The sequence below is a fragment of the Mixophyes fleayi genome, chromosome 5 (assembly GCF_038048845.1).
Source record: "Mixophyes fleayi isolate aMixFle1 chromosome 5, aMixFle1.hap1, whole genome shotgun sequence".
Taxonomy (NCBI): Eukaryota; Metazoa; Chordata; class Amphibia; order Anura; family Limnodynastidae; genus Mixophyes; species Mixophyes fleayi.
In genome coordinates, this window is record NC_134406.1 from 208,263,670 (window position 1) to 208,280,774 (window position 17,105).

A 17,105-nucleotide genomic window follows, 5' to 3' on the forward strand; every position below is an offset into this window, starting at 1 on the left:
CATGCCAAGTATTGTAAAGGATCACATGTTCAGAGAGAACACTGCAGATGATTAGATATTGGGGCTGAATACAGCAAATGATCATACGTTTCTCAACCTCACATTTCTCCTTTTATTGACACAGATTTATTTGTCACGGTCTTCTCACGGGTGAAAACTACATCTTCCGGGTGAGAGCTGTGAATGCAGCTGGACTCAGTGACTACTCCTCCGACTCTGAGCAGATAGAAGTCAAAGCGGCCATTGGTAAGTCACATCATAAATAGTATCTTGTTATATCATTCAACATCTTCATGATTTTTGTTTAGACTTTAGAATGTGCCTTTATTCTATTCATTCATGTACTGTACATTAGTGATTATTTCATCAATGCTATTGCTTTGCCGTATCACCCACATTTCCTTTCAGATGCTGATTCCCTACTGGTCACTATTAATACTCCATCACTATCCCACCATTGTTAATGTTATTTCTGTTTGAGTGCACATTTCACCACCCAGTGTTTTTAGCTTCCCACTGTGTCAGAGCCACATTGTTTTCATCATCTGGTGTCCATGTGGATAGAAACTCAGACTTCATGGTTCAGTATGTTACAATGTAACGGTCATGCACTTGCAAGTCTAATTATTATTATACACATTGCCATGCCTGTATGTTGAAGCAATATACTAACAAAATGATTGCACGTTGTACCATTGCTTGATGTATTGAATGGTACAGTGATGATTCACTTGTGGGTATGTATAAAGCATGTGCCTTAATGTTTAGTTCTTCTGTTCATTGTCTGCATCATGTGTTGCATCGTTAGACTGTACATGTCATGTATTAACTTAGATAGCTAGGTATTAAAGCTAATTGTTTAGCTATAACTGCTATTTTACAAGCAGTGAGAAAGACTATAATAATTACTGTTAAAACATGATACATCCAAGAATACAATGTTATTAAACCTGAAGCATAGATGGATTTACTTCCTGAAGCCTGTACACATAAAATCGTTGGCACATTATGTTGCACCCATCAATTAGTTATCAAGATACTAGCAACCAGTAACCCCTTACGTACAACCCTCCCTTACCCATATATATAACAATAGCATTGTCCTCACATATACCAACCTCCAGTGACCTCACAAATACCACTTCCAGTGACCCAATGCCTCCAATGTCCCTAGACATGCTAGCCTCCACTGGCCCACGTACATAAGCAGCAGTGACCCAATGCCTCCAATGTCCCTAGGTATACTAGTATCCACTGGCCAATGTATATAAACAGCAGTGACCCAATCCCTCCAATGTCCCTAGATATACTAGCCTTCACTGGCCCACATATATAAGCATCAGTGACTCAATCCCTCCAATGTCCCTAGATATAATAGCCTCCACTGGCCCACGTATATAAGCAGCAGTGACCCAATGCCTACAATGTCCCTATATATACTAGCCTCTCCTGGCCCACATATATAAGCAGCAGTGACCCAATGCCTACAATGTCCCTAGATATACTAGCTTCCACTGGCCCACGTATATAAGCAGCAGTGACCCAATGCCTCCAATATCCCTGGATATAATAGCCACCCCTGGGCTACGTATATAAGCAATAGAGACCCAATGCCTCCAATGTCCCTGGATATACTAGCCTCCCCTGGGCAGTGTTCAAACCACGGACCCCCACTTCAGTTTTTGTATCTGATCACACAATGAAACACTAATTATTTAATACTTGATATTTTATTAAATAGCAAGCAAGGTTCATACTCAAAGATAAAAAGAACATCTCTGCAACTTCCTTCATGTATACTCCAAGTTCCTCACCCAAGATCATTGTATCTCTTTGTGAGATAATACACCACTGATTATGAATGGGGAAGGTCTCACCCCTACTACTGATATAATAAGACATTATACTTTCAGTCGGTGCAGCACAAATACAAGCACACAACTTTCACTGTAAAACATCCACTAACCATGAGAGTGTTCTATATTGTTATGTCTTGCACATACTGTATATGCTCTAATAAATCTTAATAAGTAAAGTTCTTCCTATAACTAATATATTTCTGTAGGTATATGTGTAAATGATATGCATGCTTTGTGATCTGCATTACTCTACTACACACACTGAGCAGCAGAGTAGTTTTGTAAATGTATCACCCTCTGCTGCTTACTGTTTGTATAATGAACAGGTGAATGTACAATATGATTAACAATGTCTTTGTTATTTTCTGGATGCTGTAGGGGGAGGATTGCCACATGGTGCGTGCCCTGAACTGAGTGCTATTGCTGATGGACTAACAGACTCCCCTGCATGTCGGGAAGTCAAGCATGAGTCCACACAGCATTCCCCCTCCACTGATGCACTGCCAGATAGCAGTGCTGATACCAAACATACCTCACCCAGTAAAGGTAGTAAACCTGGACCTACAGGAGTAAGTAACATAAATGCAAGCAGTGAGTCCATGGCTACCACACATTTACCCCAGAAAGGAGGACCAGAGCTGCAAAGTAAGTGTAAAACCAAAGCCTCTTGACAGCTGACTCCATAAACCAGAGCCAATCCAATTCATTGTGTGCACAGGAAACAACTGCTTAGCATTCTGTCTCCATCTAAAAGCAAATCTCACTACTTATAGGTCTAGAATTGTCAGCCATTGGCAGTTTACTAGAGCAATGATGGTGGAATTGATATTCAGAAAGTGTGTAGAGTAATATTAAGGATTCAAGCCATTCATCTTAAGGTCCTCTTTAGCAATGTTCTAAGTACATAACAGTAGTACTAAGGGTAATGTGTGGTATTATAATTGGTGGAATTTAGCATACACAGATCACCATCCAAAGAACATGTTCAGTATTTTACTGAGAAAGAGCAAATTGCTATTCACTAATAATTGTTGTGCAATAATAATTGACTGACTAAGCCATTTTTGTGATCATTTGATACAAAGTTAAATCAGAATTGATTTACAAAACAAATTAATAGTGCAAGTATAGTGCAACACCTATACTTTCACCGAGTTTGTATAGCCCCGAATAATAGTATAACAAATTACAAACCAGCAGCTGGAAATATAGGGATATACTGCTGCTACTACAATCCTGCCTCCTGCGTACAGTTGTAGTCTTTTTACAACTCTGGGTCTTAAGTTGGTACCATTATACACATCGTCCACTTGAAGAATTTTCAAAACCTTGCTATAACAGAGGGTGTAAATGTAATTTGTGTATAGATATCCGGCAACCCTAAATGCTCAGCAGATTATTGCAAACAAATATGAATGTCACATTTGAATTTACTTGGTATTTTGTATTTTTGCATGTGAATCATGTAGAAGAGGTATGAGATCTAATATCTGGAATTTTTGAGACTTAGAGGTATATTTACTAAACTTCGGGTTTGAAAAAGTGGAGATGTTGCCTTTAGCAACCAATCAGATTCTATCTGTCATTTTGTAGAATGTACTAAATAAATGATAACTAGAATCTGATTGGTTGCTATAGGTAACATCTCCACTTTTTCAAACCCACAGTTTAGTAAATATACCTTTTAGGGTTTTCAGGGTGAAGGGATTTCTGTAATTTGGTTTACTATAACAAAATCCTACTAAATTATATTTTAAAATGGCCCCTGTATTTACCCACACTGCCCCTGGCATTGGGCTACTCTTTAACTTAATTACAGTAACTGTAGGAGGAGTTCGGAGGTGATGATGTCTATGTGTATGACATTATCATCAAGTAGCATCAATTATTTATTTGTATCCCTTCTGGTTCAAACTGTCTGCATAACAGGTTTCTGGATAAGAGATCCCATACACGTACATGATTACATCACTGTATTCTTACTAATATATCACTTTGCATTTATACCTGTCAATGTTGTGCCTTTGGAACATATATGGCAATGTTAAAAGTTTGAATAAACAATTTATGTGAAAGGTTGTTTTGAATGTCTGCATGCATTGATACATTTGATATAGTAATGTTCACCACAAATCATTGTTCCTGTAATGAACTAAAAATAAAATAAAGTTAAGCTTTGAAGAACATGTTTTCTGGTAGCATAGTATTCTGTTCATATAAACAAATAATAAACAGAAGCCAAGTAGACCAAGTTGTGACATGCACTATGTATCATCATGAACAAAATAGTCACTTTGAGACATTTAGAACACTTAATAATCAGATTTATTAGAAGTGAAGTAGAAATGAATGAAATAGTGAGTAATATGACATAGCTGCATGCTCCAGCCCCTTCCCCCTGGGCTTACAATACCAGGGGTCATATAGCTTTATAAAGAAATATTTCCTTGTGTAATATATTCTAAAACTTGTTGTGTATTCCTTTAGCCTACATTGTAAAAATGAAAACATGCACAGTACGTTATAAAATGAGCTTGCACAGCAAATAGAAAGGAGAATCATTGAGAAACAAAACACATATATAATAATAATAATCATAATAATAATAATAATAATAATAATTATTATTATTAAGTTTTATTTATAGAGAGTAAAGGGTCTGTGTATTGTGTATTATGAACACTTGCTCAGTATAGGCACATCTGTTCTTTTAACAGCCAAAGTGAAACTACTGTATAACTGATTTTGTTGCATATATTCACACATATCTTACTATTCTACCCTTTATAGAAAACAATACTTTGTTCAATTAACCATTACCATCCAATTAACCCTCACAGTAACCTTCACAGTGTAGCATTATAGCACTGACATATAGTTTGAACATCTGATAAGACAAGTCATATATGGGTCCATACTCTGTAACATGTCACACCAAATAATAATAATAATGTGGCATTCATGTGTATTTACTAAATGTTTGATAATATTCTGCAGTGATGTATTACTCACTTCTCAGAATTATCAAGGATAGATATAGGTTCATATCTACACAGCTCTTAGTTGTTGTGACTTGTTATACTGAATTGGCAGTGTCAACGAAACCTTGAATCTGGGTCCCCGTTGCGTCAGTAATTATTTTAACTAGTAGCAGTGACGTGGGCCATGTGATGTTGTCACTTTGAATACAGGTGAGGGGGAGATGAAGGTAAGTTAGGAAGTCATTGTATTGGGTGCCCAGGTTTGTAAACATTTTCCTGTTTACATAGGTATGGTAAGTAAAACACTGTCATTTTTTGTATGTGCAGACAGACACTCATGGCTGGTTATTCATTAAACTGTTATAAAACTCACGTAACTGTTACAGTATCCCTTCTGTGTTGTCTATATTTTATCTATTGCTCACACAGATGAACCTACAATATCATTTTTATAATTTTGTACTTGTACATGTTGATAAGAAACTGAGATTGGAATCAGAAAAAGCAAAGCTGTAAGACCTAGTTTTAAAGGCATAGTGATGATGTCATCTTTTATAATTGAGTAATGATGTTATAATCTATCAAGTCAGAGTATTGTTATCATTCAGAAATCCTGTAGGACTATTTTACTATACGGTCATGAATTATTAAAGGCATATTATATGTTTTATGAACACTTTGTACTATAGAGTTTACAATATGTTACTCCCACTACACCCCACTACAAGAGTTGCCCTATTTAAGATTATAATGAAATGTCAATGTCAAAATATCACAGATTAATGAATAACCTAAAATGTACTCTTGCATCAGGTAAGTGTAGAATCTTTTCCACAGAATTCCAGGTGCAATGATTATTACTATGTTTACAAATGTATTACAGATTAAATGTTATGACTTACATATGCTTTATACATACAGTATCAATTCCACACTTGGTAAGTTTTGTCTGGTAAATATCATTGTTTTCAATAATATATCAATTGGAAATGTACAATTTGGGCCTGAGTCATTAAGGAGAGCAAAGCAAAAAAAAGGAGTAAGTTTGCTCCTGGACAAACCATATTATTTTGTACATTAGAAAAATACTGACTGTTTTGGCATGTAGCACACAAATATTTGATAGCTTTATGTTTACACTAAAATTTACAGTTGATCTAGGACAGGAGTGTCCAACCTTTTAGCTTCCCTGGGCCACATTGGAAAACGACGAGTTGGTTTGGGCCGCACATAAAATACACTAACACTAACGATAGCTGATCATCGAAAAAACCATAGAAAACATAGTTAACATATTAAACTTACTTGGAAATGAAGTTAGTAAGAGTTAGGAAACCTGTTGCAGAATCATGATTAAAGCAGTAGTCCCATTACCAGCTGCAATTTAACTTACCTGCATCTGTCCCTTAGTGGGGTTCGGGGAATTAAATGCCAAAAACTTTTTTTTCTCTCTTTCTGCACCCATGAATCATTTTTTTTATTGACCAGTTTGAAATGGTCACCGATATAGGTAGCATCAGGAGGACTAATAGAAATCTACAGAGATTTAAAGATAGGGTGGCGGGAAAAATGGCTCATGGAGCAGCCTCCGATGAGGGTAACAGTGGGTGATAATTTCACCCTACTCAGCACTGCACATTTAGAATGGTTTAAAATATTAAAAATACAATTATCTCTTAATATTTATATTAGATACATACAGAGAACACAGCTAGTTCATAATTGGATGGTGCTGAAAGTCCAAATTCAGAGTAACAACAATAAGATACTGGATAATCTTTCACTGCTGCTGATAGTTCGCGCGGGTGACTCCTCTGTGCTGCGCTACGCAATGGATGTCGGGTGTGATGACATCACCCCTGACATTCACTGCGAGCGCCGCACGGAGGAGGAGACCAGGGAGGGAGCCAGAGCGTGCAGGATTTTTTTTTTTCAGCACTACCCCCTTGCCACAACCAAAACTCCTGCTGGGCCACATTTACAGGCATGCTGGGCTGCATGCAGCCCGCGGGCCGCGGGTTGGACAACCATGATCTAGGACATGCCCTACCCCAACTATAAATCAGTCCCCACACTTTAAAGTTATCCCCCCTTCCATTGCAGCATGGTTTTGCCAAGGTGCAAAGTTACTCCATTTTTATGCTTTGCTCTTCTTAATGCCACAGGGCTTTTGTTTCCTGTTTTGTTGTACAATATATCAGTATTTATAATTACAGTGTCTGCTGCTGTTAATTATTGTTTATTTTTATGACAGACAATTGTACCTAAATATTCATGAGTGTGGACAGGACAGTTATTACTACTGTATGTTTAGTTTCTTTGGTGGGTCATTAAGAAATGGGCATTCATGTATTTTGATGATTTGTTTCTATAGTCTATAATGGGAATATGTTCACAGAATGTGGATATATTTAACTGATATTGTGAAAAACAATATTCCAAGGCAATATTTTTTATTTCTATCCAGAACATGTAGCATTTTTGACAACACATGGGATAACTACTGACTTAGCCAACAATTTAACATGGATAAAAATATTTTTAAAATGTTGCCTGTTGGACTCTTAACCTTACAATAGAATTGTACAGCTTTTAGCGAAATGCTATAGACTGTAGAGTAGAATTATAAGTATACCATTTATCTATTTGATAGTCAAAGATCATTGCACCTTTAAACCTGTACACTTGCATCGGTCCTAGATTTAGTAAAATGCTCTCACTGTAAAAACATTTAATTCACTCACTGTTTTCCACATTGCATTGTTGTACAGGATAATCCCCTTACACTGCTTTATTTCACATTAACATGTGAACCTTAGACTATTTCTTATTATGAGTGATATTTATATAAGTTTGCTTTTCTAACAAATAAACCAAAACGACTTGTCTAATGTTCATGTAAAAAACAGCAACTCCCTCCGCTCCTTATGATATCACTCTTCTCGAGAGTGTATGTGACTCAATGGTGATTGGTTGGAAGCAGCCCAAAGTTACTGGCGGTGTGGACATTCAAGGCTACTATGTCAACTATCGAGAGGTTGTGGATGGCGTTGCAGGAAAATGGCAGGAGGGCAATATTAAAGCCATAAGTGACAGGGCATACAGGGTAAGATATTACTGCCATTTTATGTCATTGTGTGTCATTTGTTTCTGTTATGATCCCTGTAACGTATAGGACTGCATAATTTGTTATAAATTAAATATAATAATAATAATGTGGATTATTCCTGTGTATTTAATGTATTGATTACCATATTTGTAGGTTAGCTTGGCTAACAACAACAATGGGTGTCCTTTGTGGCTTCAATCAAGTTTTTGGGACAGCAATATTTATGGAAAAATACAAATGTTCAAGCCAAAATGTTCTAAAATTTTACATCACTGGTAGACATAATACTATTTAGTTTTATAATGTACACTATCCTTTTTCAAATGTTAACTGTAGTTTTGTTAGGGATGAGAAGGGTGCCATTTCATTTGCCACCTTAGGCAGCAAAGGGAATAGGCACACTCCTCACAACAACAAATAATGAACTAAAACCAACATATAAAGATAAATAACAAACCATTACCGTTGGCCTTAACAGTCTTTTATGGCAATAGATCCTCGTGAGCCTCTAAAAGTATCTCTCTGGCCAGTGAACACCAGCTATCAGTTGACAGAGTGCCTCCTTAATACCCCTACTTACAGAAGATCTCCCTGGCTTACTCCACAATGAGATCAACATTGACTTCATGGGGATTGTAGTCCTTTTAACATTTTATACTTGTGTAGAACCCTTTTAGTTATTTAAATAAAAGATTTCCACTGTGATTAATGTGGTTCCAATGCACAAATATATTTAATTGCCAGTATAGCAAAATATAACTGATGCATACGCTGCATACTGGATACAGTAACAGTCATCAATCCTGAAGCATGTGAAGATAGCTAGATACTGTGTCCAATGGCCTGTTTTATACAGTTTTGAGTTGTAAAAAACAATGATGATGTCACAATGTGCACAAAGATAATACTAAGAGCATTCTTCATTGGTTCAAGGTTCAGAGTAGTTCAGTACCATGCAGGTCATAGGTCAGTTCAAACAATGCTTCTCCAAAGGTGGGGGCAACTCCAACAGTTGTGTACGTACATGCTTTGCCTCAGGGAAAAGCCGAAAATCCAGTTCAAACTAACCTATTAACATATGCTCTACAGCGTATTATTGAGTATCAATCATAACTAGCGATCGTAATATGCAATTGCTTTTCCGATGATACCGGATTCCTTCTGGACAAATGTGGATTAATATAAGACCAAACACAATACATTTCTTATGTTCTAAACCCTAAATATCTTTAATGTATGTTTACCATATTACGATAATTCTCTAAGCATTTTATATTATTAATAAAACAATGTCAGTTGAAAAGTTTATTTAAAGTGAACTATTTACAAGTGTAAGTGTGAATGTAAGTATATTTACTGTGTTTTCCTATGTGATTGTGTAATCACACAGGAAACTATGACAACCAATATTTATTAATTTAAATGTCTCCATCCAATTATTTGACTTCGAAACCTGCTTAGGCTCATGTAGAAATGTTTTGATTGTCACATGGACACTTGGCACTTGTACCTCATACCTCATGTGATTGTTAATCTGGACAAAGGAAAGCCCTTCATGAGGCCAGGCACCTGTTAGTTCATTTGTTTATATATGGTGCACACCAGCATGAAATAATGAAATACATCTCTTAATCTGACCAATAGACATCAGAGGCATAACACTGCGGCTCCTCTCACAAAGGAATTTTTAATTAACATATGTAAGATGAGTGCCAGAGATTTTCTATACTATTGTATAAACAGTTCAAATAGTTTTTTTTTTTTTATCAATCTGCTTATTCTATTAGGTGCCATATATTTACAATGAATTTGAGAAAACATTGATGCAAAGGCTATGTATTGTTTATTAAAATGTGATCAAAATGGCTATTATTTTGATAAATATACTGCACATACATATATGAAAGTATAGTGGTATAAATGTTGTACTGAGTAAAATTCTACTAGCGTTATTATTATTTGAAATGTAATAAATGCACTTTCAGTTAGAAAATCAACACTTTCTTCCCACGTTGCAGCTGTGTGACGAGAATAAAACTGTTAATGTGAATCTTTTGGTGATGTAAAGAATTAAATGTTATATTTATCCCATTGGCAAAAGCGGCAACACAGTTCTCACTGTAAGACACAATAATGATACGTAACTGTCCCATAAACATGCTTAGGGTATTGTTTACATTGATATTAATCTTACAGGGGTCAGCCAAATGTACTTTATATATTTACATTAGTGTAGCAGAGACATAGGCAGTATAAATGAATTCCGCATATACAAATTATAACGAACACTAAAGTGTTCTTGCGGTGGTTTGGAATTCCTCACCGAATTAGTAATGATTTAGCTGATTAGGACAGGTCACCATTGTTAGGTATACTATCGAGGGCAACTTAAAAAAGAGAACATTTATGACAACCGATGCAAAGGAAACAGGTAGTGTTGCAGGAAGCAATCAGATTCTGTCCTTTTACTAATGCAATTTAGAAAACAAGAAATGATATCTAATTGGTTGCTATGGGAAACATCACATTCTTAATTTGCATTTGCTTTGCAAAATCTGTACAGAAATAGTGTTAGTATGTTATATCATTACAACAGGTTGCATGAAAGAGAGGGTGTCAATAGTGTGAGTATGTTATATCATTACAAGAGGTTGTATGGAAGAGATGTTGTCAATAGTGTGAGTATGTTATATTATTACAACAGGTTGCATGAAAGAGATGTTATCAATAGTGTGAGTATGTTATATCATTACAACAGGTTGCATGGAAGAGATGTAATCAATACTGTGAGTATGCTATATCATTACAACAGGTTGCATGTAAGAGATGTTGTCAATAGTGTGAGTATGTTATATCATTACAACAGGTTGCATGGAAAAGATGGTGTCAATAGTGTGAGTATGTTATATTATTACAACAGGTTGCATGGAAGAGATGGTGTCAATAGTGTGAGTATGTTATATCATTACAACAGGTTGCATGGAAGAGATGTTGTCAATAGTGTGAGTATGTTATATCATTACAACAGGTTGCATGGAAGAGAGGGTGTCAATAGTGTGAGTATGTTATATTATTACAACAGGTTGCATGAAAGAGATGTTATCAATAGTGTGAGTATGCTATATCATTACAACAGGTTGCATGTAAGAGATGTTGTCAATAGTGTGAGTATGTTATATCATTACAACAGGTTGCATGGAAGAGATGTTGTCAATAGTGTGAGTATGTTAGATCATTACAACAGGTTGTATGGAAGAGATGGTGTCAATAGTGTGAGTATGTTATATTATTACAACAGGTTGCATGGAAGAGATTTTGTCAATAGTGTGAGTATGTTATATCATTGCAACAGGTTGCATGGAAGAGATGGTGTCAATAATGTGAGTATGTTATATCATTACAACAGGTTGCTTGAAAGAGATGTTATCAATAGTGTGAGTGTGTTATATCATTACAACAGATTGCATGGAAGAGATGTTGTCAATAGTGTGAGTATGTTATATCATTGCAACAGTTTGCATGTAAGAGATGGTGTCAAATGTTACAATCATTATTTGCTAAATTCTTTAATATACTCTATGCGAACACTGCAAAACTGATATTCAAATCAAATCACACATATTCAATTATTACTTTCCTTCTGTATTAGGTTTTGAATTTGAAAGAAAACGTTGTGTACCAATATCAAGTGGCTGCTTGTAACCTGGCTGGGGTTGGGACCCCATCCCAGCCCAGTAAGCCATTCAAATGTGAAGAATGGACCATTGCTGTGCCAGGTAATAATTTCCTGTCTGCTCATCAAACTTTTTAACATAAGATAAATAACTTTTGAATTTCAAATGCCAACTAAATATAAAATATAAATTTGCATATATAAAAGAGCTGCTAATGATATTCTCAGATATATTTGTGGATGTTTCTTGAGTTTACCAGAATAGATAGCTGAGATAAAGCTCTGATTGTGAGGGAACATATCTTCCTACACACAGTAATCCCTTGAGGGACACTGCAGCTGTCATAAATTTATCCCATGGTTGCCAACTCTGCCGGAATGTCCAGGAGACTCCCGAATTCTGAGTAGGTCTCCCGGACTCCCAGGAGAGCAGGCCATTCTCCCTCATCTTGCGGGTTGAGGGACTTGATTGCGATCACTTCATTTTGCCTCACCGCCTCCGGTGTTGTAATTCACCTCCACTGGGATCTCCAGGATGGAAAATACTTAAAGATGGCTAGTATGACTTAGCCTTTTTTAGTCAAAAACAGCTGATAATACAAAGTAATATGAAAAAATCTATCTATATATTTGTAGATGTTATTAATAGCTCATGTATGTAAGGGAACCTGTGCCATAGGTTTAGTGGCTCTTTAAGTAAAATTTTGCAGGCAAGATATAAGGTGACTTGTTGATAACTTCATCTAAAATGAATGTTTTGGGATGAGTTAGTTAAGATAAATAAAATAGCAAAAGCTCTCTTACCTGCAGTCTCCCAATTCAACTTGTCCCAGAATGTCAGAGCAGGAGATCTTCTCTCCTGCTCAGGACAGACTTTTCTCAAACTGCTGCTACATTTTCAAAGACCCTGACAACACCACAGTAGTCTGACAAAAGCCTGCCCCGAGTAAGAGATAGGACTTACTATTTGGACCATTATACACATTTTTTTCATTTTATTTAGCTCACCCAATGCCACCCAAAAATCATTTTTTTTTTTCATTTTATCTGGAGTTGTCCATTGAGGCAGTGCAACTGGCAAAGGAATATGTTATTCACAAACTCATAAGTATTTTGCCTATATTAGGACCTCCACATGAGCTCACCGTCACAGAGATCAGGAGTAGCTCCATGGTTCTATTATGGAAGTCTCCAGTCTACACGGGTCGTACTCCAGTTACCGGCTTTTTTGTGGACGTCAAAGAGGCAGATGCGCCAGAAGAAAATTGGAAAGGTGTAAACAAGAAGCCCATCGCAAACACTTACTTGAAGGTATTTGAAGACATTTTCAATTTAATTTGGAATTTATATATTTGTAAAAGTATTAATGAAATAAATTTATATACATAAGTATAAGATGTGTACGTTTCATTTCACAGATAGTTCACGTTATCAAATAAACATATAACTTGTATACTCTAGAGTTGTATACACATTGTATTACATGATTGTAATATAGTGATAGCACAGCACAGATCGTGTTTAAGTAAATTAGCTTTCACTCATAAAATTCTGTCTTTCTATCCAGTTTCAGATTTAATTCAACATTAAATGGGCTACTTTATGATTAGAGAATGTACTGTATGAGGAAGCTAATCAAAAAAGATTTCAAAAGTATTTTCTACAAACATTGGCACTAACTTCTATTCTGGCTTCCAGGAATATACAGGTTGGGGGATATCAATAAAAACTTTTAAAGTCTGCATTTTCTCATTAGAAAAAAAAATCCAGCATATCCATACATCTGAATTTGCCTTTTTAGAATTCTATATGCATCTAGAATTACTCTTATTGCTTTCAAGACTGTTGTGGTCATGTACTGTAGATCAGTACTTTGTACAATGGGCACTTCATGGTGGTCACACAGCATTAGAGCTTAGTGTTTACTCATAACACTAGATAAACATATGCAACAAATGCAGCCAGAGAGCTTACAGGCCGAAAAGCTCTATTGCTGGTATCTTTTCACTGGCGATATTTTGTTTCATTCAATATAACATAGGGTTATCACTGGAACACAGATAACCTCTGCCAGCAATATGATTTGCCTGCTTTCACTTGGGGAAGCCTAGTTAACAAGAATAGCGGCAGTACGTGTACGTCAATACCTCTGGTGTTATCACCATCTCAGAATGCAACAACAGATGAAAATCATTTTCAAATTATTTGCTCTTTGAATAAAATATTTTATTATGTTTAAGGGTTTCTTTTAAAGTAAAAAAAAATGAATAAAAAATAAAACAGTATTTATCTATTTATACACTTTATTTACTTAAATTTTTTAATGGTGCAACAGAAAGCTCAAATCTGCGTTTTAAATTCCATTTGGCATTCGCAAGCTGGCTACGTATGTGCATATCTGCAGTGACTATTCCTTACAGCTTTGGGGCAGTATCACTGGGGCAGTTGAGAGTTGTTCAGCTGGTCAGTGATATTTTCTTGCTAAATTGTGGTGGCAAGCAATTTTATTACTGCTGTAATAAGCAGCGATAGAAAATTAGCCTTATCAATACTAAAGGTACCTATTGACAAATCTGGCTCTAGTGTACAGTAGATACTTGTCAATGTGTGCAACAGGAAAGCAGACAGATTGTGTCCCCTTACTTCCGCAAATTATTTATTTATAACAGTATTACTTGGTCCTTTAATTAGGATGAACATTTATGTAACATTATTTTACAAACTATTTTTTAATTTTGCTTTTATCTTCCAGATTGAAAACTTGAATAATCATGTACTTTACGTGCTGAGGGTGAGAGCAGTGAACCAGGCTGGCGTTGGCAAGACATCCGATGTAACAGATCCTATCCTCGCACAAACCAAACCAGGTTGATATAAACATTTATAGATGAGGGAGCTGATTTTGAAACTATTAACACATTAATTTTATTAATTTTGTTAAACATACTTGGAAGATTTAATTTAAACCATAGAGTGCAACAGTTACCAATCTTTTATATTTTGTTTGATTTTGTAGGTACTAAAGAGGTAGTGGTGGAAGTGGATGACAATGGAGTCATCTCATTGAACTTTGAATGTGATCAGCTTACTCCAGACTCTAAGTTTGTGTGGTCCAAGAATTATGAAGGAATAGATGATGATTCATCAAGAGTATCTATTGAGACCAAAGGTGGCAAGTGAGCAGTTTTTGTATGACCTATTAAACAGTTCTTCAGTTATTGTTCAAGTAAAACTGTCAACATAATGACTGGACCTTTATTGAGTTGTATTTTAACAGTTGGACATAAATATATCTTTATGAATATAACTTTAAAATATAACATTTCACCAGGACAAAGATCGTTTTTAAAGACCCTTCAGAAGAAGACATTGGCATTTACTCCTGCGCTGTTACTGAGACTGATGGCGTGTCATCCAGCTACACACTAGATGAAGAAGGTAAAAATATGATGGTGCTCATATTAAATTTTTATTATTTTTAAAATAACCTACACCTAAACCACACACACACACAAACACACAAATACACACATAGATATATATACCTTTACTTGATCCTGACTCTCTATCCAACTACAACCCCATCTCCCCTTCTCCTCCAAGTTTCTTGAGTGGATTGTCTACAACCACCTTACCATCTTCCTTTCCTCCCACTCCCTCACTGACCCACTTCACTCTGGCTTTCATACACTCCACACCAAGGTCACTAATGAACTTCTTGCTTCCAAATGTAAGGGTCATTTTTCCTTTGCCTTCTCCATTGCCTTCGACACCATGGACCACCCACTCATCTTTGAACTCTTTCATTCCTTTGTCTGCGTGACACTGTCCTCTCTTGGCTGTGCTCAGACTTTTACATGCTGCTTCCATATATTGCAACTCACTACCTCTCCCAATCAAACATTCCATTTCTCTTTGAGGCTTCAAACTGGCTCTCACAACCCAATTCTTTATCATAACTTACACCTATTCCCTTTTCACACTGTCCCATTCCTTCTGTTTCACACCCATTTGTCTGTACCACCAGGGAAATTGTGTCTACCCCCCTATCCTTAATCAGTGGCTCTGATCCTGTTTGCTGTGCCCACACTCCTGGGTACTGGCTTAGATTGTGCTGATTTGTTCCCCTACCTCTCATGCCTCTTTCCTCAAATTATAGCAAGAGACTATTTCCCGAGCACTTTTTAACTTCAATTCCCACTGGTTTGGCTATTCATTTGCTGTATTTTACTCTTTTTTGCCTATTTTGTATTGTAGTGTTTTTGTCTTTATTGTAATGTCCTGTTTTGCCATGTACTGTTTTACTGTATCCCCTATTTACAACCCTGTGGAACCTTTATTAATAATATAAACTTAGTGACCACTTTATTATGTATATCTTTCTAGTACTTGGTAGCTTCACACAGGTGCTGCAATATTTGTCATCAGCACATTCATGCAGCGAATCTCCTGTTCCACCACATCCCAAAGGTGCTCTATGTGATTGAGAGTTGGTGATAGTGTAGACCATTGGAGTATACTGAACTCATTGTCATGTTCATGTGCTTTGTGACATTGGGTCCAAAGAAAACATTCCGCTTACCCCATTACACCACCGCCACTAGCCTTCACCATTGACACAAGGCAGGATGGGTCCATGGATTCATGTTTATGCAAAATTCTGATCCTACCATATGCATGTTGGAGAAGAAATTGAGATTCACCAGTCCAGGTGATGTTAAACTCATGTGATTTTACTTTCCTGACATTTGCCTCATGTAAAATAAATAAAATGTATTTTCTCCCTTTAGAGCTGAGGCGCCTGTTGCAGCTCAGCCATGACAACAAATTCCCAGGTAAATTTTAATAAATTGGTGTTTTGTTTTCCATTTTTTTATATTGTAGTTGTATTATTAGTTGTACTGTAAGTGACTTCCAGGATATTCTCACCCAAAACTAAACATGTACTTTTGAGTGGAATTATGGGAGATAAAACAGTACAAAATCTCATCTGCATTCCTTGATCCTCCGGTGAGACGAGTCCTGTAATGTATCTAATGGAGGTCCTCCTTTCTGCTCAGAATGCCCTTTTTTCAAATGTTACACCAGATAACCATAAAGATACTTTATTCAATGCTAATACAGATAAAACAAATGTAGGAATGTAGATTCTATTAGTGTTTACATTTGTGGGGTAGTTCTGCATGGTATAGCTGTTTATGGAGAGCACATTGAGTAACGTATAGTTTTTCAAGGGGTCCTTTATGGCAGGATTGTAGGCTGTGTGCCTACTGTTGCTTATACATATGCATATACCTACAAAATGTACATATTTGTCTAATATTTTCAAAATAATATCTGACCACTTGTGTTCATTTGGTTCATCCCTTCATTAAAACAACTTTACTTAACAAATGTCTTTAGTGAGGATACAGAGCGCTGTGACTCATTAATATTTCTGTTTATTAATTTAAGTATTTTTATTATAATTATTTCCAGTTTGC

At 36.1% G+C, this 17,105-nt stretch overlaps 1 protein-coding gene across 2 annotated transcripts in view; it reads left to right on the forward strand.

The window, feature by feature from the left end:
• MYOM1 (myomesin 1) overlaps positions 1–17,105 on the forward strand; it is a 95,106-nt gene that overhangs the window by 55,271 nt on the left and 22,730 nt on the right. For both annotated transcript variants that reach the window (XM_075213362.1, XM_075213363.1), the window contains 8 exons: positions 125–246; positions 7,750–7,946; positions 11,599–11,725; positions 12,749–12,933; positions 14,375–14,489; positions 14,639–14,798; positions 14,954–15,060; positions 16,413–16,457. In XM_075213362.1, the coding sequence (XP_075069463.1) occupies positions 125–246; positions 7,750–7,946; positions 11,599–11,725; positions 12,749–12,933; positions 14,375–14,489; positions 14,639–14,798; positions 14,954–15,060; positions 16,413–16,457 (1,058 nt within the window). The remainder of the gene's footprint in view (positions 1–124; positions 247–7,749; positions 7,947–11,598; positions 11,726–12,748; positions 12,934–14,374; positions 14,490–14,638; positions 14,799–14,953; positions 15,061–16,412; positions 16,458–17,105) is intronic.